At 37.0% G+C, this 26508-nt stretch overlaps 1 protein-coding gene across 5 annotated transcripts in view; it reads right to left on the minus strand.

The window, feature by feature from the left end:
- Nucleotides 1-25841, minus strand: part of LOC131666554 (polyphosphoinositide phosphatase) — a 155223-nt gene extending 129382 nt beyond the window's left edge. For 4 of the 5 annotated variants that reach the window (XM_058939346.1, XM_058939363.1, XM_058939354.1 and 1 more), the window contains exons 1-2: nt 25596-25841; nt 25293-25518 (exon numbers count right to left, since the gene is read on the minus strand). In XM_058939346.1, the coding sequence (XP_058795329.1) occupies nt 25293-25518; nt 25596-25667 (298 nt within the window). In that variant the 5' untranslated portion in view covers nt 25668-25841. Of the gene's footprint in view, nt 1-14921; nt 14988-25292; nt 25519-25595 lie in introns of those variants that run through there. The other variant, XM_058939372.1, reaches the window with a different exon arrangement.
- Between the last annotated feature and the right edge of the window lie 667 nt (nt 25842-26508).

Raw genomic sequence — 26508 nt, forward strand, 5'->3', positions numbered from 1 at the left:
AAAAAACACTTCGACCGTGAAATGACCTTCAAAATGAGGTTAAAGGTCAAAGGTTTTTGGTGCATTGGGTGGCCCACTCTGTTCTGAACAAATTTTGTAGAGGTCATTTTTCGATATCTTCAAAATTAAAAAAACGCTTTTAGGCAGTTTTTCAAGCATTTGACCTTAAATCGACCTTCTCAAGGCCATGAAAAAAAATTTAAAAATACCGTTTTGGACGTAAAATTTCCCGCTCTTTCCGAATCCGGGGTCAAAAATGGGGGTTCCTATTTAAAAAAACAAAGTTGACCTTGAAATGACCTTGAACATGACCTACAAAGTCAAATCCAAGGTCATAGAAACATGGCCCCCTCAAAGTTGAGTAACTTTTGTCTGAAACTTTTTTCGATAAAACTTACTCCAATCTAGATATCTGAGTGGATCACTTAAAATGGGCCACCCTGTATATATATATATATATATACACTAACACATTTAATTGAGTGTTTGTCGGCTGACGAATCACTCGATTTTAGGTTATTTGGCTTTAGAGGTCCATCCAACGCCGAGAAAAAGGACTTTCCATTAACTACGGGGTCTGGTATTTCCAAATTCCCGTCAGCTACATCATTTACGACATCACTACCCGAAACTACCGGCCAGCAAATGACTTGTTTTCTTTCACTTGCATCCGACCTTCGGTCTAACCTCACACTACCAACGCGATCGAAATACCTTATTTTCGAGCCAATCCAACCCAACCCAACCCAACCCCTCATCCAAGTTATTATTCTTTCTTAGTAACTCATTTACCTGCACTGCCCGTTCGATTTCCCTTAGGGAAGAGTTGTTGAGCGGTTCACGGCCCCTGCACCTGAGGGACAGTTTCGGAAGACAAACCCGACGGTTCCACACACCTGAAATTCCGGCATGGCCTCCGCGGGCCTCAGTGGACAATTGTTTGCATAGTGCCCTGGTTGTCGGCATTTATAACAAACAATCAGCTGTGTGCTCTGCGCAGCCGGGCACTGAACCGTACGATGGCTAAATAAATCGTACGCGAAACATGCGCCCACGAAAGGACGTTCTCCTTCCGCATTGCCTGTTTAAGCGTCCCTCATTTGTCCACGTTGCTGTGGAAATAAACTCGGCGCAGAGAGCACTGGCACCTGGATGCCCAGAGCCTGCGCTGCAACGTTTGTTTGCGCGGCCCGCTGCAAGGGACGATTCGTCGACTGCGGCTTAGTGCCATGGGCCATAACCGCGGCGACTTCGCCCTGCAGCTCTTTGTCCTTAACCTTTACTTTCTTTTTCTTCGTGCGCGCGCCTTATTCTTCACCGACTTTTTCGTTAAAACTTGGTATTGCGCGCCCTCCGTCGGTTCTAGCGTCGTGACTTTTTTATTGGGGGTCGACTTTTTTGCTTCTCTGACACTAGAGTGACGTTCGCGCTTGGTGAACGCTGACACTTTTTCCAACCCACTATACGATCTTTTAGAGCTAACCTTGTCTCTTTGAACTGGCTCAAATCTTTAAAGGTCTCTAGATAGCGCTTGTATTGCGGATGCAACCCTTCTACTATAATAGATAATCGTCTCCTATTAGATACTGAATCGAAACGTCTTAAAATCGATTGAAAAGCTGCCATACAGTCAGTTCTCCCTGCGATTTGTCTTAATTCTCTATACAGCTGTTCATGACTGAGCCAACGGCAAAAATTAGCTTTGAAGCTTTCTTTAAGAGTTTTTTTAAGAAATTCTTCAAGAGTCGCTTATTTTTTATGATTAAGTTCATATCATAAGCGCGTCTTACTACGAAAGGTCGTGCCGATAGCGTTCAGCATTTCCTTATGTAAAATTCTATAATAGTGCTAACAGTCTTTTAATCCTGACCAATAACTAATTACGGTCAGGTAGTCTTCGCGAGAGAAACGAAGCAACCACGCAGTCAATGCGTTTACACCATCAACTGTCGCGCCATTGATATACTTAACACGCGTCGGGCTCTTCTCTTTCTTTCCAATTTTTAGCGGCTTATCACTTCTGCATGATACACTTTTTTTTTATCTGAAGCCTTCGATTCGGAGAAGCTGGTTGGCATGGCCGGACAAAGTTTTCGCATTGGCCGGCCTGGTGACCGACGCTCTCGTCGAAGCTGTAGACTCTGAGCCTGAGTCTTCTGTATCTGGTATATTCACGCGCGTACGTTCTCTACAAGGTGCTCGGACACCCCTTTCCCATTCGCCTATCCACAACTCTATGTTGGATACCTGACGTGGTCTATGCACAGTTTCATTGGGGCTATTGTTAACATACTCGTATACGCGAAATGTACTGGGTTGAATAGGTACGAGAAAATTCAGCGACAGATGACCATGGTGTTATCAAGCACTTTATCGATGTCAGTGATGCGCGTTCGATCAAAACACCAATTCATCGAATGTCGCCGAAGATCCTGGCTTTCTTACAGGAAGAAACGATGAGCCTATGTAAAGCAAGGATAATCAGGTCGTCGAACAGCCAATGGTGTAGTGCGCCGGTAGTTGTGCGAAATCAAGACGGAGTTATCGTTTTTGTCTCGATTTTAGGCCGGTCAATAAAGTAACAAAGATTGATACGTATCCAATGCCAAGCATGGACCTAAGATAAGTTACGCGGTGCGGATTATCTTTCGAAAATACGATAGATTTGCAATCAGCTTCCTGGCAAATTCCACTCTCGGAGTTGAGTAAGCAATAAACGGTTTATGCCGTACTGGGATTAGGTTTATAGTAATTTGAAAGAATGCCATTCAGCTTGGTGAAGGCACCGGCAATATGAGAGTAATGGACGCACTTTTCGGGCCTGAATACAAGCTGCATGTTTTCTGATACCTTGACGATTTGCTGGTAGTAAGCGCTGATTTTGAAAGCTGATTTCGATTTCATTTGGTTAGTAGAAGTAGGCCTAGAAATCAATCTCGAAAAATCGGAGTTTTTCTGTATTGAAGTTTGGGCTATCGCTTGGATAGCGAGGATTTACAGCCGGACGATAGTAAAGTGCAATCGATAGTAGATTATCCAGTTCCGAGCAATGTAGCTTAGTTGTGCTGTTTTCTCGAGATGGTAGATCGGTACGTGAGGTTCATAGAGTACGAGAGTGATATCAAAGTTCCTCTGACAAAATCGATTCGTAAAGATCAACCGTGGAAATGGAAAGAGACACAGCAAGTTGCATTTGGAAACTTGAAGCGTACATTGACTGAGGTGCCTGTTCTTGCGCGCCCGGACTTTGCGCTGCCTTTCTACTTGCACTGCGATGACTTATCTTTCGCGGTTGGCGCGTGTTTAGTACAAATATTCGACGACAGTGAGCATTCCGTATGCTACGCCAGTCAAATGCTTAGCACTCATGAGTGTAACTATACAGTAAGAGAAATCGAATTTCTAGCCTAAATTTTCAATAAAAGAGAATTTACAGCTCGGTTAGAGATATGGGTGCTCGAATTCCAGCAGCATGATTGTAAGATCATACATAGAAAGGGGGCATTACGTCATGTGCCGGACGCTTTATCTAGGAAATTCGAGGACGAGTGCGAGGTATGCGCTTTCGAGGATACTAGCGATAAATGGTATTTACAGCGGATTCAAGACGTATTGTCTAGGCCTAAAAAGTATAGAACGTGGAGGGTAGAAAATAACACGCTTTATAAATTTATGTAAAATCATTTGCTTGATCCGATCACAAACGGAGAAGAGTGTTGGCGCATGATAGTTCCGGTCGAGCATAGGGAACGAGTGTTACGAAATGCTCATTGCAAATCATCCTCTGGACATTTAGACTGGGAAAAGACTTAAGATAGAGTAGCCCATGAGTACTACTGGCCGGGCATTTGGTTCGACGTTAGTACCTTTATCAGCGAGTACAGGAAGGGACAGGAGTATAAGACTATGCAACAGGCATCGCTTTGTTTGATGGGAAAACATGCAGTCGAACGCCCTTGGGCCGTAGTAGACGAGCTACCACGTAGCAAGAATAGGTTTCGGTATATGGTTCTGTTTCAGGATCTATTTACTAAATGGATAGAACTGAAACCACTTGGGTCGACAAACGGGCCTGTTCTGGCCACTGCCTTGGAAGAACTGATTTTATTCAGATGAGAAACAACCGTATATTTGATTAGTGATAATGCGAAATCATATAAGAGTGTTGTTTTTAGGGTATATTGCAGGAGCATTGCATAGAGCATGTGCTCTGCCCCGTCTGTCATCAACAGAGCGATCCAGTTGAACGCGTCAATAAGACACTAGAAACGATGATTGCAATGTATGTAGATAAAGACCACCGGAGCTGGGACCGATACTTGCATGAATTTATCGTCTCAAATATCGCCTGCATTTCTAAATTACGGTAGAAATCTTCGGCCGTTTAAAAGTCTACGACGGGAACTAGAGAAAGAAATGCCTATAACAAAGATAAACACACAAGCTTGGAAGGACTATTTAACGCAACTTAACGCACTTAGAGATATAGTAGGGAAGCATATTGAGGAAACTCAGGAAAAACAGAAGCGACAATATGATCAAGGTAAAAAGCAAATACTTTTTCAAGTAGGTGCCAAGTGCCGCAATCTGCGTGCATCAATCGATGGCGCTGGAAGTAGTGGAGTCGATCCAGGCCGAGAGACACTCCACTCGTCCTTTACAAAGAGAGCAGGCGGCCTCTATGATCGAGACTCACTGACAGCCTCTCAGTGCTTCAGCTGAAGCGTCTAGTTCTGCCGGATTCGAGGTCCGCGAAGTGCCGACTCCACCCCCGTTGCCGCCCAGCCAATGAGTTTGATGCACCTTGTCAGAAATAGTTGGGCTCCACACACGATACTTCGCTTGGCTGCACCGGTACAGACCTGGACGAAGGCCGTGCGCAAGCGCACTTGCTACCGTCTTGCGACTCTCGCCATACGAGGCGCCGTGGAGAGATCGCGCACGGCATCTGCGTAAACTACCGAGGTGACTCGCCCCCGGCACGGCTACGCACAGCGATTGATCGTTCCGCTCGGTCGGTTATCAGGAGAATCGCTAAGACACGCGCAAATTCGTGAGGACGTAGAGTCCGTCGAGGAATCCCATCACTTTACTCCGCGAGCACCAACGGGGTGCTAGAGATGTTCGTCGAAAACGATGATTCGGCCGGGAAAGGGGTACGGGCTGCTCAGGTATCTAAGATGGCGCCTCAGAAGCACGTACACACGCCTTTACCGTGGAAGCCTCTCAAACTTCAGAAACTCGACCCGACCTATTAGTTCGTGAGAACTGGTGGCCCGGGAGGTTTCGTACCGGCAGGTTATTCGACCGACAAACGAAGACGAGAGCATGATGAGCGAGTCAATGCAGGACGGAGGAGACGACGGATGTGATTTAATTTGTCCTCCTACAACATGGAGTAGCCGATGCACTCGCGGGATCCATTGCCACCACCTTCGACTCGTTTGATGGCGGGCGTTGTATCGATTGAACTTGAACAACGCTCTGTGGGCTTTACTAGTCGAGTGGCTAGTCAAACAATGACTGAAAGGCCTAGGCCCCGCGTAGATGACGTCGAGGCTATGAAGGTAGAGGAACCGTCGGTGCCCTTGTCGTTTCCTCCGATCTCATCACCCGTCTTTCCCATGCCGACTGTTGAACGCGCCTCAACATAATCTGCAGGGTGCCTGTCAGTAAGGCGCGAGGAAGAACTTGGTAGCGTCAGTCCCGGCGGATATGTCAGTTAGGTCAAGTACCTGGAATTTAGAGGTGGGACTTGTGAGGGGAACCTTCCTCCGCGGGTTGGCGCCTGTACCGTGAGATGATCAGTTAGATCTCCCACCGTACGGGTGCTACAATTATCAAACGGGTTTCCATCGCAGGCTCGACTTCACAAGACCGCCGCTCAGACGCGACTACTGCCGAAATTGTGGTCGATTGGACACAACCGTAAGCAGTTTTCCGCACTGTCGCCAAGCGTATTCGCTGGAGCAGGTGAAGCTGGAAGCGGCTAGAGAAGGCTGATTCCGATCTCGTTCGAGCCGCTAGCGAGCGTGCCGTCTGTCCCGCAAGACAGACCAGCACCGTAGCAGGCTTTTTGAGAGTCGGAACCTCAAACTTTGGAGCCATCGTTAGCCTGAGTGATCCATAAACCGCGTCATCGGTCGGGTAAGGCGTATCGTAAGAGGTTGGCACGCAAACAGCACCTAGCAGCAGGTGAACAGTGGAGTTTCGATCGTGCATCGGGTCGAGTTCGCTCTCGGTAGAGATTGTCCCATTGGAAACAGCGAAGGCATCTCCACCGATAGTAGCCAACAAGAGCGGTCAACGGCTCAGTGATGCTGACACTCCTACGCCCTCAGTGAAAGAACTAAGAGCTCTCAGGTTCGAATATTGGGAGGGTAATAAATAGTCTCCAAATAATAAGGTATGGTATTCTCTTATAATTCAATTCACTTAAGACTTGGATATGTGCGCGTGACGTCTCGGAGTGTCGTTGATCAGATCAGTTTTGAATTATTTTGATTACGATGATTGGACCACGCGTTGTTCTTGTATGATTTATGGTTGTTTTAAAATAAAGTTAGTTTAACCTGTTAACCGAGCGGGACGTATAAATACGTCAAAAGTAAACAATATCGGGTACGGATAAGACATATGAATACGTCTTTGATATTTATATTGCGCCCTGGAACGGGCGGCATATATATTTTACTACTACAATGGTAATACGTCATTCATACACGTCTTAGTGGAAAAGGACGCGCCCGTTATATGTTGCGTAATTAGAAAGGGATTTCCCCGGTTAACAGGTTAAGGAATAAGATATTTTTAGTTTGTATTGTCTGACCGAGTCGTGAGTCATTTGCCGACAGAGAGAGAGAGATAGATTATGGGAGAAGGATAAGAAGACCTTGTCTTCGAAGGAAAACTTCAGCCTTCGGGTATGTCCTTCTCTCTGTCTAATCTCAGGAAAAGACTCACGGCTGGCATCAGATACATGTGTGTGACCACGTGCCTGATGCCTATCTTTTTCAGCATTAGAGCTAGCTACAACACAAGCAAGAGGGAGAGAGAGCGTAGCAACGAGTACGAGCAGTGGAGAAAAAGAGAGTAACGGTCTCGAGTAAGAGAGAGAGAGAGATAGAGAGAGAGAGAGAGAGAGAGTGCGTCGCAATAAGATCGATAGGCTAGTCACGCGGCAGTAGCCACACTCGGCGGTGCCGTGTGCCGTAGATTAGGGTGGAGAGTAAGGGAGAAAACGTGAAAAACCGACTCTCATACACTTGTGAGAACCTGCTAATAACCAGTCGCACCAGAGAGAGAAGAATATTTTTGTCGCCGTGAGTTTATCAGCAGAAGGTGTGAAAGTTGAGGGTAATCCTATGAGGCAAGCTATCCTGCTTTCTTGCCCATATACGAGTCCTTCGAGCCATCCTACTGAGCCGTCATCTAGCCTACAGATCACTTTCATTCCTCTCATTTCTCTCTCTCTCTCTCTCTCTCTCTCTCTCTCTCTCTCTCTCTCTCTCTCTCTCTCTCTATCTCTCTCTCTCTCTCTCTCATTTTGGCAATTTGCGGCTCATGTGCTGTGCCAGGCTCCTACAAGTCGGCACGATACTGAAGGAGTTGTATCTTCTATAGAAACGATCGCAACCTCCTTGAACACAAATTCGTTCATGGAAGTCTAGAAGTCTTGTACGTCTATAACAAACTCCACCTTGAATTATTAAACATTAACCACTTGAATCAGTGTCTTTTATATACAGTTTGCAATCACTCATTCCCCACCATTTTTTTCGATGAATAAAATTTCTTTTTTCCCGTTAAAATATAATTTCTTGATTCCTCCCTCCCCTAGTTAACCATAATTTTTAACCAACCTAATTCGCTGACTCCAACCATAGTTTTTGTAATAAAGATTCGACTAGTGTTGAATAAAATGTGATCAATTTGCTATAATTGATCAATGGCTCGCTTATATCAGCGTGAACTGTCGTGAAATATTATTTACGGGTCATTACAATTCCATGTCATGGTTCGGTATTTTAAGGACACTGCTTTGATACTTTTGTGTCCATATCGCTTTATGAAGGCTGGTGATACTACAGTTGAAGATATCGAAAGGTGGTTGAAATTGGGTTCGTTGATTTTGCAGAAAGATGAGAAACTTGCACAAACGGCAAACTTAACAGTAGCTAGCAGACAGAAATTGCAGGTAGCTATGTGTACAATTACAAGTGTTTTGCATCTACTCAATGATTATAAAATTATATTTATAGCGTAGTCTATTACTACGTTACTTAATGCTCAATATCGCACGAAGAAGCTGGGGTCTCACAATCATTGTCATCATCATATCATCATCGGTACACGAACCTCTTAGTGTGGTTAGTACTGCTGTGGAACCATTCAATACTTCACGAACAACAATAAATGTAGCCGAAGATGCAATAGTTCGTTGGAGTGACATTAACAGTCTTTTCAAAAATAGAATCAAGACTGGTGTAATTACCAATCTGAAGAATTTAGATTTGACTATGTTTTTGAGACATTCCAAATGACTGTTTCAAGCTCAAATCGATGAGACTTTGAAGCGATATAATTCTATAAAAGTGAATGTTGTATTAGATGCTGAGTATGTAGTTACGAAGTATGACAAGGAAACATTCGATGTAAAGCATTTCAATATTAAGATAATGCCAAAATACAGAACTACGAATATAAACGAATGGTACTCGTATATTGAGAATATACTCGAGCCTATCAGTACTGGTATAGAAAAATTCCAAGAGCAAGATTCAGGGTGGTCTCTTCGCGTTATACTAAATTTAACTGTCAATATCGGTAAATACAATTCTATGAGGGCTGGTTCTTACATTAAGTTGCCAGAACCTATCAGAAAAAGGAGAGTCGGTCTATATGTGTAGAACAATGATGATGATGAGTGTCTCAAATAAACTATCCTCTCAACATTACATCCGATTGCAATGAATTCAAATCGTATCTGCGCATATACTATGAATCAGCATAAGTATAATTTTCGAAATCTGATATTATCCATGGATCCGAGACAAGTCGTTAAATTTAAAAAAGAAAATGATGTTTCAATAAATATGTATTTTCTCAATTTCAGAAATAGCATCTACGAAATCTATCAAATCTATCATTTAACCGCTGAGAAGAAGGAAAAGCACGTGAATCTTCTTCTAGTGGAGAATTATTACGTTTATGTAAATGCTGACGAGAATGAAAATTAAATACAACGTCCTTATATGTCATATAAAGTACACTGTGTATAGATAAAAGACTTGTTTCAACTGATGTATCGACAATTGTCATCTAGAAAATGTAAGTCATATATTTGTAATTGTTGTTTGCTCTATTTCCGAACTGAAGGAAGATTGAAAATAAATGAGATTGATTGTAAATATGTGAGTCTCTTGAAGCCAGTATCTAATGATGAACACGTTTACCAGCATCACAAACCGTATAGTGTTGGTTTTTTTGTGATGTGTAGCTATGACAACTCTAATTCAAATTACCGAAGCTACAGACAGAAAACTATCGATGACATTAGTTCACCCAAGTGGTTCGTACATAATCTCTATAACTAAGCTATGTGCCTACACAATTTATACAAAAATCAACAGCCTATGAGAAATTTAACTTTTCATGAGACATTCAACTTTCTTCATGCTACAGAATGCCACCTCTGTATCAAGCCCTTCGACACCGAAAAGAAGGATACAAAAGTTCACGATCATTGTCACTTTCCGGGAAAGTATCGAGGACCTGCTCATTACACAAGTAACATTACTTATTGAAGTGAAAAGGTGTCTTTCCCTACGATTATGTATCATAATTAGTGAAACTCGAGGAGATATCTCTTCCACAAAAACAAGACTTTTACAGCAGTATTTATGATTTGCATATCAGTGATGAGGAGTACGCTCACATGGAAGAGGTTTGGAGAACGTTCAATATCACCGATCTCGGCAACTATTCGGATTTATATCTCAAGACTGATGTTTTCTTATTGGCTGAAGTATTTGAAAACTTTAGAAGCAAATGTCGAATTGTGTATCGTTTGGATCCTGTTCACTAGTATACAACACTCGGATTAAATTTGAATGCTATGTTAAAATATACAGGCGTAAAATTGGAGCTTATGACGGATATCGATATGCTCATGATTATCGAATGCGGTATTCATGGAGGGATCAGCCAGTGTTGGAACAGGTATACCATTGACAACAATCAACATGGGGACTGATTATAAATCACAAAAAGATGACAAATACCCTATGTATTACGACATAAATAATCTCTATAGGTGGACAATGACTGAACCCCTACCACAAGGCGGTTTTGAATGGTTCGATATTAACTCAAACATTTCTCTCAATGTTCCCGATAATTCACACTTCGGATACATACTCGAAATTGATTTAGAGTATCGGGTAGAAATTCGTGACGAACATAAACATCTACCATTTTGACCGGAGCTACAAATCTTCTCCAGAATCCAAACAGAAAAAACTCTTGTCGACTCTGGATAATAAAGAACGTTACGTAATCTACTATAGGGCATTGAAGCATGTGATAAAGCATGGCTTGCGTCTCAAGAAAATCCTTCCGGCTTTGAAATTTAATCAGATTACGTGGTTGAAGAAATTTATTGATTTGAACAGCGACATGTGTAAACAGGCGAAAAATGAGTTTAAAAAATGCTATTTAAACTATTCAACAATGTCGTATACGGGAAGACTATGGAAAACGAAAAAAAATGCATCGATGTGAATATCGTAAGCAAGTGGGAAGGGTGATATAGTGCTGAAGCTCTCATAGTTCAGCCAAATTTCCAGAGTAAAGATATTTTTAAAGATGAGCTGGCGGCGATTCAACTTTTGCAAACGGAAATAACAATGAGAAATTCCATATACATTGGCCTTTCTCTCCTAGATTTATCGAAAACTCTCGTGTATCGAAACCATTATGACTATATGGCTAGTGCTGTGGGTGAGCATTGAAAATTGTTATACACTGACACGGATTGTCTGGTGTATAGAAGACTATATCAAGTGTCTTCGTGAAAATATAACTTTAAGCCGAGAACAAAGGATCATCAGATCTTGCCATCATCAGTTATACAGCAAGAGGCAGACAAAGGTCGCGCTCAGCGCTCATGATGACAAACGGTTTCTTTTCCCTAGTACCACCGATACACTTCCTTGGGGTCATTACAGTATTCCTTTAGTAGAAAGGGGGAGAGGGTAGAAGCATTGGGAATGGTCTCGGTCGAGCCCCCAACCGCCGCCGTAGCTCCAGCATTGGTCACGGTTAACGAGCCACCAAGGATCTTGGAAAAGGAAGCAGAGAATGAGGTGGGAGAAACGTTACATTAATAGTAACCACGGACTATGGAGCTCATTTTCGTTGAAAAAGTCGTCGACAATAGCAAAAGTAGCAGGAGCAACAATCTTCTGATTATATTCTAAGTCAAATTGCATCAAGGAAAAGAAAGTTACTAGAAACATAATTTATCGCTGAAATTTCAAAATTTAGTGATTGAAAGAAAAAAATGATTTTACCTTCAAGGTAAATACAAATTATTCTACAAGTAATTTTTTCTTTTCTATAAGTTGAGGCGTTATTACTAATTTGTTTTTTTCTTTACAGATGGATCTTACTCAACTAAATATCACTGCACGTGGCTAATTTAAGCCAACAAAAAAAGTTAGTGAATTGTCGAAAGGACACAAATATATGATCACCAAAGTAAAGCTAGTTACAACACGATTAGGTGACAAAATTATTGTCGAGATTGACAAAGAGTTATAAATGTTCCTGTCATCCAAGCTGTCGAATGCAATTATACAAAAACAAAAATTGATGGAAAATTTGACGCAAAACGCCAATAAACTTAATTTATTTATAAATTATCAAAAAGGAAACTGTATAGAATTTAGTAGTACGTAGACGCATTTGTTATTAATAAATAAATACTCCAATTATATTTTTACATCAAAGGTTTATTTAGTTATCGTTAAATCTATATACATAATTGTAAACTAATTTTTTTTTCTACAGTTCAATTTCATCTATCCAACTATTATGCGAGTTATCGAATCCCAACCATTTCTCAAACACTCGATTATCACGACTGTTAATAATTTTTTCAACCAGATATACAGGATGTCCAAAAAGTTCCAGGACACCCCAATAAGTCCTGAGATATAACTATTTCCGAGGAGATTAAGGTCATTCTTGTAGTAACTTTGAACGAGGAATCCAGTGGTGACCTTGGTTTTGACCTTGAGCTTGACCTTCAAGGTCATTTCAAGGTCAACTTTTTTTTTCAAATAGTAACCTCTATTTTCGACAAGGGTAATCGAAAGAGCGGGAAATTTTACGTCCAAAACGGTATTTAAAAATTTTTTTTCATGGCCTTGAGAAGGTCGATTTAAGCTCAAATGCTTGAAAAACTACATAAAAGCGTTTTTTTATTTTTGAAGATATCGAAAAATGACCTAAACAAAATTTGTTCAGAACAGAGTGGGCCACCCAATGCACCAAAAACCTTTGACCTTTAACCTCATTTTGAAGGTCATTTCAAGGTCGAAGTGTTTTTTGTAATGGAAATCCCTCTTTTTAACCCCGGATACGCACATAGCGCGAAATCCGACGTTTGGATAAGGTATTGTGTTGAGTTTCGCGCTATGTGCGAATCCGGGGTCAAAAAGAGGGGTTTCCATTACAAAAAACACTTCGACCTTGAAATGACCTTCAAAATGAGGTTAAAGGTCAAAGGTTTTTGGTGCATTGGGTGGCCCACTCTATTCTGAACAAATTTTGTAGAGGTCATTTTTCGATATCTTAAAAATTAAAAAAATGCTTTTAGGCAGTTTTTCAAGCATTTGACCTTAAATCGACCTTCTCTAGGCCATGAAAAAAAATTTAAAAATACCGTTTTGGACGTAAAATTTCCCGCTCTTTCCGAATCCGGGGTCAAAAATGGGGGTTCCTATTTAAAAAAACAAAGTTGACCTTGAAATGACCTTGAACATGACCTCCAAGGTCAAATCCAAGGTCATAGAAACATGGCCCCCTCAAAGTTGAGTAACTTTTGTCTGAAACTTTTTTCGATAAAACTCACTCCAATCTAGATATCTGAGTGGATCACTTAAAATGGGCCACCCTGTATATACATACATACATATATATATATCCACCTTGCGTAGTTCCTGAATTATCCAATGGATTTCGTTGATATGACTATTGTTACCTGCTGATTGTTTAGCTACAATGGAAGACGATCGACTGCCTCATTTAGATCATCCTAATACTAACCCTTAATATAGATAATCCATATTAACCCTTTAACGTACAAGTGGCCAAACTTTTAACGTCAACTTCAAGCTCGTGTCTTTCAATTATAACCCGTGTGGAAAAAATATTGGGGGTTGGGTGTTGTAACGGCAATTTTTATCATTTGAATAAAGAGACCGTTGAAGAAATTTATCGGAATTATTGGGCAGCCGTGTGCCCTCGGCACAGCGCCGTATTATCCGCCGGTGCCGGGTTCACCGCTGCCCGGATCTGCAACCTGTTGGCTGCTGCGGCTGCTTCTTGTCGGCTGCTACCACGACTTCGAACGCGTTGCCCGAAAACGGGCGCGAAGTCGCGAGAGACAAAGGCAGAGCCGTGGGTTTCTTTCACGGGCGAAGGAGGGGAAAAGGGCCGCTAACAGGAACAATTAATGACAACGTGTGGTGATCTTGAATATCACAAATCGGCCGTTTATTCACGGGAAGCTGACATGACTGCCGAACGCAAATGGCCGAGAGATTTCACGCTTCTCGATGACGCTTGAATCACCGCGAGAGAGAGAGAGAGAAAAACAACGATGCGTCCGCGTTTCTAAATTCGCACACTCGCATACAATTGGGTGACTTACTTCACTCGCGAGGAAGTCGACCTCGGGGACGACGCTGCAGATGGTGGTTTTTCGGGCTCCTGGGCGCTCTCGCTAAACGATCGCCCCGTTCGCCTTTTTACGGTGTCCGGGCGGCGCCGGACGATCCGCCCCCGAAGACTCGCTGTGGTGCGGCGAGCTTTCCTCTCTCCTTTTCTTTGTCACAGCACGTACCCACTGGTGCCCCGGGGAAACTCGCAGAGCCTGTCGTTCTAGTCCGGTCCGGGCGTCTCCTCACGGACACTCCACTATCTCCTCGTGAATCGACGTGTCACTCCGGCTTCTCTAACGACCTTGTCTAAACGGTTCCTCTAATCACGTACTCGCGCAAAAAAAGGACGTCCGTCTCCTAACTCGGCTGAATTAAGAGTCCCTTCACTTTCTTTCTTATCGCGCGCGCTCTCTCCCCCTCTATCTTTCTCGTTCTTGGGCTATTCTCTGGAGCCCGGCGGCGCTGTGTCGACTCGCCATCGGTGGCACAACTTTTTAATTCTTAACGAGCACATTCGCCACAGAATATTTAAACACGCATATTCTGTGACGGCGCTCGTTACAGTGTATAAAAGTCTCATTTTTCGAATGGCATCGTCAGATTTATCAATAAATGAGTACAAATTATTTATTTTTAACAATAAATAAAAAAATGGAGATTTCGATTTTTTTTAAAGAATCCAACCTATTAGAATGTGGGACCCGAAAGTTGTACTTCAAAAATATACTTTGACAAACTTTGATTTTTATTGTTAACCAAAATTTATTGTTAATCCAAAATGGCGCCTGAATGCCTAAAATTATTGTAAAATCACAGTAATATGCATTTTTTAAGTATAATCAAAGTTTTAGCGGGGAAAATGACTTTTCTAAGTCTTGTAACAATAAATTGGATGCATATTAGCAAAATTAGCTCAGAAAATTGATTTTTAAGATAGCGGCCTTGATACGTCAGCTAAAATAACGTACTTACACAATTTTATAGACACTGTATGGTCTTCAATCCTCTTTATTGAATAGTTTTATGAACTCTCAGCACCATTAGATCCAAATTCATCATTATCTTATCAAAATTCAAAATGGTGTATCCAAGATAGCGAACTGCAAACTCAAAAATAGCAATTCAGGAAAAATAAAAAATACAATCGTATTCTACGTGAAATTTGGAATTAAAATCCTTCCATTCACTTTCTCGGTCAAAGCCGCCATTCTCGAGTAAAAAATTATCAAAATACCTGAAATCGAAAATTCGCCTCCAAATTTACCAACCATGCTTTCAAAAGGATGTACAATGGTTTTACAATGGCAGTTCTGCGTTTTTTGCCTCATATTTTTTCGTAATTCAGAGTTGCCCGATTCTCACCACGAGGAGGTAAACGTTTTTGAGAATCATATTTTTTGTATTGCTTTTGTATATTTTTTTTATTTTTTTTTTGTATTTTTCATAAATTTATATGAAAATTTATATGAAAACTATGATCTTTAAGAGCATTTATCTCCTTGCAGTGAGAACCGTAAAACTCCGATCAAAAATGCGTGGTTGCAAAGTTTGGAGGCGAATTTTCTATTTCCGGTATTTTGATAATTTTTTACTCGAGAATGACGGCTGTGACCGAGAAAGTGAATAAAAGAATTTTGATTCCAAAAAATGATTTCTCACAATTGCGTAAACAACTCGAAGAGAGCTGTCCTGCAAAAATAGGCGGGAAAATCTGTGTATAAATACGCTGATTTTTGTACAGGCTAGTATTCACTCCTAGCCTTGCAAAGTGAGCGCATGAGATTGAATAAACTTGGCTAATACCTAAGTTCTTTCTCTCATAGTGATTTCACTCATATAATCATATATATTATTTATTATTTTATCTCATAGTAATAATTAGAATCATTTTGAAAACGAATCGAATTCTTACTCATTAATGCGACAGACCACGAGAGTACGAACTATAATATAAATAATAAGTGATACAAACATCACAAGCCTTTGATGAATTCTTAGATCATTATGAAATTCAGACTCATCAACCGTACACCAATGCATCTTTCAAAAATAGCGATGAAATTCAACATCAAGACTTGTGTCTTTTACCATCTCGTAGCTTATTGCGTATTTGTGGTAGATTGTGCAACGACAAGCATACAGTCTTAATGAATACTCTATTTGTGAACCTGACCATCTATCACTTGTTTGAGGAAATAAGGTATGAGCTAAATGTGATAGAAATCGATAATCACAAAAACATTAATCTCACAACTGTTATGAGAAATCGGTTATCGCCCAATCCAATCAAAATTGAATTGCTAAAAATGCCGGATAAATAACAAAATGAGCAGAAAATAATCAACGATGAAGAATATTTAGTGATTTAAATGCCGTTATCCAAACAATAAAAGTAGAAATAGAAACAAACATCGAAAACTTCAAGATCGATATAACGCGCATCGAATGGTTTAGGCCGTACGTGACTGCATCGAATACTCAAAAAATTCGTCTACTTGATTTTCTGAGAAGAGAAAGAAACATTTCAATGATTTTTCGTAATTAGGAATTATATGAGTATCTAATGCTATCTATGAACACAAATCATATATGGACAGTCAAAACTGCAAATCAACTTGAAAAATCACGTTTTATCATCTTAGCTTGTCAAACTAAACAAAAAACTATTCCATTAGTTAATGCTAGCGCTTTCGATTTTTGCAACATTAGTAACGTGAAACTTTTCCTCAACTCTCAGTGTTATCCGTATAGCAATCTTAATATTTACATAAATAAGCATAAGTTGGCAATGTTGTACGACACGAATGCCAATTTCCAAAAGGTATACTACGGTAAAGGCTCTGAACTGATGCTAAACAAAACTACGTTCATAAAACAAGTACTACTCACTGTCATTGATGATGATGATGGTACTAAACAAAATGAGATATTGAAGAACTCTGCAGTAGATGTACACTTGGGCTTTGAATCAAGGAAAAATATTCCTGAAGGAACAACAGCGTATTATCTCATTTTATATGATCGCATCGTTCAATACAATTTAATAAATGAGAATGTGAAGAAATTTATTTAATGAGTGGAGATTGTTATATTATAAAGATGATTCTTCCTTCAAACATCTCAGTAACAGCCAGAATGGAGTACATAGTGGATATGTAAGATTTTATGATGCCCGATAAAACGTATGCCTTAAAGAAGATAGCGATACTTCCGCTTAACTGCGACGAAGAACCACTTGTACTATTATTCAAACCTCCCTTTCCATGGCGAAGACTAACTGAAAAATGTAAGTGTCATAATATTTGGATGGAATTCTACTACCATGAATTACAATGGGACTCTGGTAATTTTAAATACGAAAAGCATAAATTCATCATCACAGGTACACTCAAAGATGCCACAAAAAATTTTCGTAAAAAAAACATGGTTAAAACGATATGGCCTTAAAGTTTTCGACTTGAATGATTGGAGCTATTCTTCTTTCGAAAATATGAAAACAGTTACTGTGTATCCTAATCATAACGGTAAATATGTAACGACGTGCGCACATCAAAACGTCAAATTTATGAAAAAGTTTTGCATAAATGGTTGCTGCATGGATTGGGAAGAGAGCGATGAAATTACTGAAGGATTTCTGTAAGTATGCTTTTAATAAATGACTTGTAAAATAAGATTTATTTTTTATCAATAAAAAAATTCTATTTTAGAAAAAAACAATGTATATATTTACTATTGACACCTCTCCTCCCCCGTTTCTCTACTTGATTAATAATCAGTACATGCATGGATACATGCATGAATGAATACGTTATGATTAATTGTGCATACAATATATATGCATATATATTAAATAATATATATGATTATATATGCATTCAAGCATATATAAATTATAATATGCGTAATCTTAAAACGCACACACACGACTTAACGGGGGAGCGCACGAGGCGTGGGGACGCTGTTCTAGTCGCTTTGGCTAATAACGAATTTAAGTTTCATTCGTTATGTCTCTCTCTCCCCCTCCCCTTAAGTATTAAAATAAATATTATACTATTATATTATACTATAAAGCTTAATATATGAAGCAGCAGCAGCTATAAAGGTAGGAGAGAGAGAGAGCACTATGCTAATTGCGGGGCTTATAGGCGGAGAGACCCGCATATGCGTGTATGTTCGTATGTGGAGATACCTTTAGGTTTTTGAGACGAGAACAAGGAGACACGATACACGGTCAAGGAGCGAGAGTGGGGGATGCTAGGATTGGCAATTAGCTGGTGGACGTGAGGCGGACAACGCGTGTCTCTGCTCGCGCGGATCACTTTAGTCTTTTATTTTGTACGGCAGTGTCTTATACGGACTTAGCAAAGATACACGTAGATAGATTATTTTGTGGCAGTACCTTTTCTCGCTAGTGCAGTGGTGAATGTTCCTTTGGACAAGACACTGCTGGGGCGTCTGAACAAATTCAAGAGCCCTACACTCCACCACCACTGTAGCCAGTTTTTTAAACCGCGAGGCGATTTAGTTAAAATATTTAGTGTCGATACTAGAGCAGCAATATTTACGACGGCATGGCCGGTGAGCATGTAAGTACCATCTCGTAATTGGGCTCCCTCTCTTTGCTTACCCGCTTTCTCTCTCTTTGCTGCGCTGCTTACGTATGATCCCTTGTAGCTCTAATTATTATCTTTTTTTTAATTTTAAAATTTTTATACAATATAATGTATTAATTATTATTGATCCTCTTTTTAGCTACGACTTTACAGCTTACGCTTATTATTTTCGAAAATGTAAAGCTACTATCAGAGTATATTATAAGGTAACCAACGTCGCTTTCAAGAATTTAAAGTCTAACCGCAATACATGGCATGATTGACTAAAGCTTTTATAATGGCAAATATAAAAAGCTTTTATAGACAAATTCTAAATCAGATATTTGAAACTTCTTTGACCAGCTCCCTCAATCACAATTACAAAAAAAAAAGATGAATCGATAGTTGAAATAGTAAAGAAAAGTTTGTATACATCTGTATTGGTTATCATTAACCTCTCTTGAAAGTCAAAACAAACAAAATTTAATATTTTTGATTGATGAGCATCTAGACGAATCTTCGACGAAGAATTGATGAGCATAATAATAATATATCACAAAATCAAGAACAGCCGATTTTGAATAGGCCATAAGAATCTAAACCACTATTAATTAGCTCAGCACCACAGAGCTTCATTTTCATAAATTTACGGAGCAGAAAAAAATATTATGTGAGATGCAAATGCTACATTCAATTCCCTCATATATCAAACTCAACTCCACTAACAGAAAGCAACCACGTATTGCAACGAAAAATAGTACGCAATACAGAAAAGGAATTTTAAAAGCTCACGTGGACATTCAAGAGCATAAAACATGCTTGAAAGCTTATATGATCTCAAAGCTAAACATTTCACAACTCTTGCAAAAAACGCCTATGCGATCAATTAGTCAAGCCAACTCATTCTTAGTCAATAAAATTGGAAAATTATTAATTCATATTTATGGTAACGCTAAGAGATTGACTTTGTCAACAAATACTTTCCCTGCAAGAGTTGTGATGAGCAACTTGATGAGCAGCAGAAAACTTTGATTTCGAAACCTTTAATCAAGAATATAATGATCTTCAATACCTTATTTTTTCGTAGTTTAGAGAATTTCTAGAAATTATCGTGAAATGTGTTAGATCACGTTTTGAAGAAAAATTAAACTCTGCAATTGCAATTTCACTTCGTTGAAATGGATTAGTGAACAGAAAACAAATTGATAAAATCTATTTTATGATGAAAGTTATTCTCGAAAACTGGATTGCAAGAACTATACTTTTCGGTGCAGCTGAACCTTAAGAAAGAGGTGCTAAAGGGTTGCTAGGCGCAGTCATTAAAGGTTGTAAGACTACAATTGTCTCGATAATTGAAAAGAACAAAATAATCCTGTTGATGAAAAAAATATCATCTATAATTATGAATGGAGCTGTCGTAAATACTGGCAATAAAAACGAATTACAGGTGCTCCTCGAAAAATACTTGAAAAAAGTTCATTGAAGCATAAGAAGAATTTATTTTATCACCATTACTTAACATTTAATGTGCAGTACATAGGTAATTTCAATTTATTCAATTTTGCACACATTAAACATTTTACTTTCTTTTCAAATAAACAGTTATCTCTCTGTTAAAAAAGTAATTACTGAAACATCTGAGATAGCCTTTTTTTCACATGAGTGGTCTGCGTACTAAGAAACTTAGACTTAGCAGCGGTGAAAAAACTTAAATTATTAGATTTACCAGAAGTTTATAACGTTCGTTGGATGGAGAATAAAACAAAGTTGCTAACTTCTACATTGATATCATGAAATGTATTAGTTTTATATTTTCAAAGAAGCAATAAGAATGAACCGCGTGGATAATTAAAGTAACTTACAAGTAAAGATAACTTATACTTGCTATCTTGGGTAGCTGGCGTGCTAGAAAATTTTTTTAGATTCCAAATAATTTACAAATTAATAACACAACCATATTGAATATGAGTTACTACGTGTAACAAGTCATCAAACAATTAAATAGATTAAAAATCAAACCTTTAGTGGCTGAGTCGAAGCATTAAATAAGCTAATTGTATTCACTCAAGCAGAAAAGTACTTATTGAAAGGAATTGAGTTGACGTCAAATGAAAGATATTCGGTTCGGCACAATTTATGTCTCCGGAAAAAGAGACGTTGCAATTAATGAATTATCGCGGTCGCTTATTAACTTTACCGAATAAAGTATTAAAACTATTTACAGATTTTGATAAATCTTTAAGCCTTGGAGAATTGTACAAATGTGTTACTATAAATCTTAATCAAACAGCTTTAGAATTAGAATAAAACGAAGATGTAGATTTGAAATTGCATGAGAAATTAACCAAGTTATCTCTGGTAGAAATAGTTAAGATTTTGATTAAACTTGAAACTTGTTCTAATTTTTTAACAATATAATCGAGAATTCTAGATGTTAAAACTCCCCAGTGTGGACATTGAAAGACATATAAGTTGAGCAAATATTTTAAAATCTGCTCATAGATCATCAATTTCTGTTGAAAGTGAAAACCTATTTCTATATATATTTCAATATGCCACTGTTGGCATCATGGGATCCAAGACCAGCTATTTGTAAGTAGCTCGATAAAAAAGAAAGACAAAACAAAGACTGTTCAACAGCTAAAGAGCAAGAATAGTTTAACGGTATTTTTGATCCTCCTGTGATTTCATCAGAAAAAAAAATAAAAAAGTATAACAGCCTCCAATTACGAAATGCTGTTTTTAAGTTCAGCTATTGAAGAAATCGTATTAATTTTTTTAGCATGTGATAGTACATTAATAGAATAATAATATATTGAATAAAATATAAGAATAAAAGAGATTTAAACTGTTCATATTTGCTCAACGTTTTATATATGTATACAGAATGCAGAAATATAATTTATCGACAGATAATTAAACGAGTTTTTTCTCTCTTATTTATAAAACGAATTTCCGAACTACGCGTTATAGTAAAAATTTCGAACTGTATTTTTTTTTTTTTTTTTAGAACTGCAAATTTATTTAGAACTATACGTTAAAATATAAAAAAACTGGCTAAAACTCTACGGTTTATGCTCATGTATTATCCTCGTTTATCTGCTTGGTTTATCCTCGTTTATTGTGAGACTACGGATTTCCAGTTGACACTTATTTATTTTTATTGTTTTGTTTGTTCAAAAATTTATTTAAATAGTATCGGAAACTATTGTTACGTCTTGGGCGTTAACTACCTGGTGTTAAACCTATTATTTAAGTAGATAATTATTTATTATTATACCTTGGGGCTCGTTTGTTGAATACGTCTATAAATCAGGATAGGTAATGTTGAAATAAATCGATAAAACAAGTCTCACTTTGTAACTGCTAACAAATAAGTTGTAAGTAGTGTTTATTAAAAAATAATAGAAAGGTTTCTAATACGGTTCGTTTGGAATAAAAGTTTTATGAGTTAAGTAGAAGTAAAAGTAACACCGAATTGTCGAACTGGCGTGGTACGGAGCTCTAAGTACAAATTTTTAAAAAAACTTATAAAAACTGCTCGCAAAAGCGTAGGTAAGACCTTTTATAATATCTTTATTACATTACTTGTTTTCAACATTAGCAATTAAAATAGTCGTCGTTTGCTACATCATAATTCGCTGAATACAAAGATTTTGTTTCGCGGTGTGTTCGTTCGTAGTGAGGGTTTGTGTAAGTTCAATGATTTTCTGCAAATGTATACATAATTTTAGTGTCTTCAAGAGTTTGAATTTCGGAATTGTATGTACAATGTTAAAAAATAGAAAGCTCTGCAAAAATACGTTGTGAGACGTAACAGTGCAATAGTCATACGATGGTAAGTAACAAATCACATGAATTCGCGTAGCATTCCCGTCTCTTGGGATTCGACAAGAAATCAGGTGATGTCAGGTAAGAAATCACGTAGAATTCCGTCTCTTAGGACTTGACCAAAAATCATGTTATATTATTTAATAAATTAGATAATATTATGATATTTCTGTCTAATATAGCATTTCTGTCTTTGAACTACCCTAATAGTCATGTGATATTACAAAACAAATTACAACGTAATATTACGTAATATTTGTATCCCAAGTCTTCCTTAATAATCATGTGATATAACGTTAAAAATCACGTGATTTTTTTTTCAATAGAGTAGTCTATCTGTAATTTTTTATATACATTTTTTTTCTGCACCATTAATGCTATAATAATATTCCCACTGTGAAACCTTGCGCACCATCCCTTAGATTTTCTAAGTATTTATTGATCCAATTTCGTACCTCCATTTCACATCGATAGTCTAAATTAATATCTAATCATAATTTTTATTACTTAACCTCTATCCCACTGGAAATAAATATACAAATTTTGTACAGAATCTGTAGGAAATTTTTACAAGAATAGAATCGAAATCTTTACACATCTTGTGCAATATTCGTACGAAATTTGTACATGAATTTTTCAAAAGAAATGTGTACAAAATTAGTACAAGTTTGGTACAATTTTTGTATAAGTTTTGTATAAATTTCAAACGAAATTTCTCTTTCAAAAAAATTGAATAAATACGCATATTATAATGCCCAACATTCAGAAAACCCCAGAAATATTATAGTGTATTTTCGACGGTATTCGATAAGCTGAATTTGAATCTTCCATCACCTAAGGTTCTCGATATATCCTAACCCATAAGTACAAAAATCACGATTACTTGTTATGTTAAGGTTATGTAACACTGTGAATAAATTTTTTTATAAGTCTAATAAAACCATCATACTCTTGCTCTTTAAACCTTACATTTTTGGATTAGAGATTTTTTTATCGATTTTTCATAGGTTATATGGCCTGAGGTTACAGGAGTCGGGACCAAATTTTGTAAAGATTTCGATTCTATTCTTGTACAAATTTCCTACAGATTCTTTGCAAAATTTGTACAATTGAAGTTCATAGGTCCAGGACCTTATATAAGCCCAGACTTATATGGTCATAGATTACAGGGATCAGAGGTTAGGTTAAGGCAATTGGGGTTTAATTCAAGGTTAAAGTACTTAACTTCAATCAATGATATCTTAATGAAAAAACAAGATAACTCTAATCCGAAAAATTGGTTTTAATGGAAATAACTGATACTTTGTAATGATTTTGTTTTTGAAAAAAAACAATGTATTCACGGTGTTACATAATTTCGAACATAGCAAAATATCGTTATTTTCACACTTTTAGGTTAAGATATCTCAAGAACCTTAAGTGATGGATCAATTCTCAAGCCAGATTCCGATGAAACGCTTCGACAACTTACGGAAATATACTATCTCGTTTTTGGATTTTTTCCATTTTGAAATTATGAGAGGTTGTGTTATTAGCAAAATAACGTGGGCATCTTTACAAGATGAATCAGATATAAAAAAATAACAAAATAAAGAAGAATAACCGACCCGATTGAGATATAAACCCAAAACTTTCATACTACCAGAATTGTACTTGTGTGTGTGTGTGTTTCTTTTTAATTATTTTTTTTGTTAAATTATTTATAAATACGATGGAATAATTCATAAACAATGTTCACATTCCATGTAATAAAAAAAAATCGTATGTATCCTTACCGTCGTCGTTAGCAAAACGGTAAATTACAAATCTGCTAACATGAAGGTGTAAAATTCAAATTTTAGTTAGCTCATTCATTTTCTTTGATTTTTTCATTTTGCATATATAGTTCATCTTCTATAGAAGCTGTCACGTTATTTGATTTACAATAAGCGTATATTATTTATTCATTCAATTTTTAAGAACAAGTTGATTATTACGTACAAAATTTGTAAAAATTTCATGCAAAATTTGTATAATATTTATATATATTCTTGTACAAATTTCGTAAATATTCTATACAACATTCGTATACTTATTTTCAGTGGAGCATAAGCATAAGTAAGAAGAACTGTTAACTTATAAATTTTAACAAATAATTGTTCTATTTTTATAGATTTATCTATGTTTTAGTAACTGCCAAGTTTATTTTTTATTTTCGATTTTATTTACTATATACTTATGATTACTCATCCTATTCCATCACATAGAATGGTTATAAAATTTCCAAATCAAATATAATAAGAAATTTCATGTACAAAACTTGCATTTTATTTGACCATTATTTCATATCTTTACTTTATCTGTAAAAAATACTACACAGATGCTATGTTTTTAAATAATTTATTCAGATGTGTCATAATTTGGGAATTAATATTCTCTATTCACTTTTGCAATCATTGTTCAGTTTTTGAGTCTTCAATCAAAGAACTGCAAACTTCAAATACCTATTTTGAAACAACTATTGCTTAAAAATAATCATTAATTGTGAATAAATCACTATTTTTAATCTTATATACTATTTAACAAAAATATATTTTTATGGTACTTTTAATAAAATATATATTGGTACTTTGAATACAAAGATATTTTATTTTTAAAAACTTGTAGCAATAAATGATGATATATGCTATATAATAGCATACTACTGAGTATTATAAATTGATAAAAGTTAACATTATTCATCTTTAAATAATATAATCGATTGACAAGAATAATGGAATTATTATTATATAGTGTTACTGATATATTAACATAACTTATATTTAACCAACATAAAATATTGACATGAAGAGATTCAGAAATTATAAACTTTTTAAACAATCAAAAGTTTAATATCGTTAACATAAAACTTATTCACTAGTCAAAAATTTAAGATTGTTACCAATAATGCCGAATGCAGAAACTAATTTACTAACTCCACTTGTATTGTTTTTTTGATTAGTTTTATTTCGATTACCTAAATCAATCATTTTTACAAGATCTCTTATTTCATCTTGAGTATATTCTATCTTATCATCTATAACATGTAAATTTTTTGGTTCCATTCTATCAATTTTGAGAACTCGAAATCTAGTTAATGTATTATTTGAACCCATTAGATAAAAATGCTAATTAAAAACATATGAAAAATATTTTTATTAACTTATTTATTTAGTGTATTTATTGTAATAATTATAATGCTTACAGATTTTGTTTCATATAAAGCTATTTTTTGTATTGATGTAATGATAGGATGAAACACTTTACTGAGATCCATACTTTCTTTTATAATTCAAAATTTGAGAAAAATAAACAAACTAATAATTTTGTTTGATTCTATTTATATCCATTTATCAGAGCTGGGCGATTCTGTTAAAAAGCTTTCAGCTGTTGATTTCAGACCTCACAATTTTCGTAAAGTGAGAGCGAAAATTGTGAAGTCTGAAGTTAACTGCTGGACAGATCTCTCGACCCTGCCATTTATATCCATTTGGCATTTAGGCCCCGGTCCCATAGCTACGTATGAATGCGGACGGATACGGACGCGAATCGCAACTCTAATAACATCGCTAAAAATATCTAGTTCGATTACTTAGTACCAACACTACCGGTAGTGAGCGGGGTTACCCTAGCCTGCAAAGTGTAATGGACAGTGAAAATAAAAAATACCATTCGAAACATCTCTAATTGAACCCTCCAAAAATGCTCAATATTTTAATTGAACCCCTTCAGTTGTCCCAAAAAAAATTAAAAACTATGATTTTTTCGTTTTTTGCAACAGCGATATCTTTAGTAATACTTAATATTTTTGCAAAAGAAACAAGGCAAAAAATTGAACCTTTGCTCGTTTTAATTGCACCCCTCTCACTTTTTCAAAATTATTAATATATATGTCAAAAACAACAATCTAACTTTATTGTATGTTCTTTCCAAATAACCCAATAATCTATTTAAAAAGAACATACAATAAAGTTAGATTGTTGTTTTTGAAATATATATTAATAATTTTGAAAAAGTAAGAGGGGTGCAATTAAAACGAGCAAAGGTTCAATTTTTTGCCTTGTTTCTTTTACAAAAATATTAAGTATTACTAAAGATATCGCAGTTCCAAAAAACGA

This window comes from Phymastichus coffea, unplaced genomic scaffold (assembly GCF_024137745.1).
Source record: "Phymastichus coffea isolate CEN01 unplaced genomic scaffold, Cenicafe_Pcof_1.1 PCOF00004, whole genome shotgun sequence".
Taxonomy (NCBI): Eukaryota; Metazoa; Arthropoda; class Insecta; order Hymenoptera; family Eulophidae; genus Phymastichus; species Phymastichus coffea.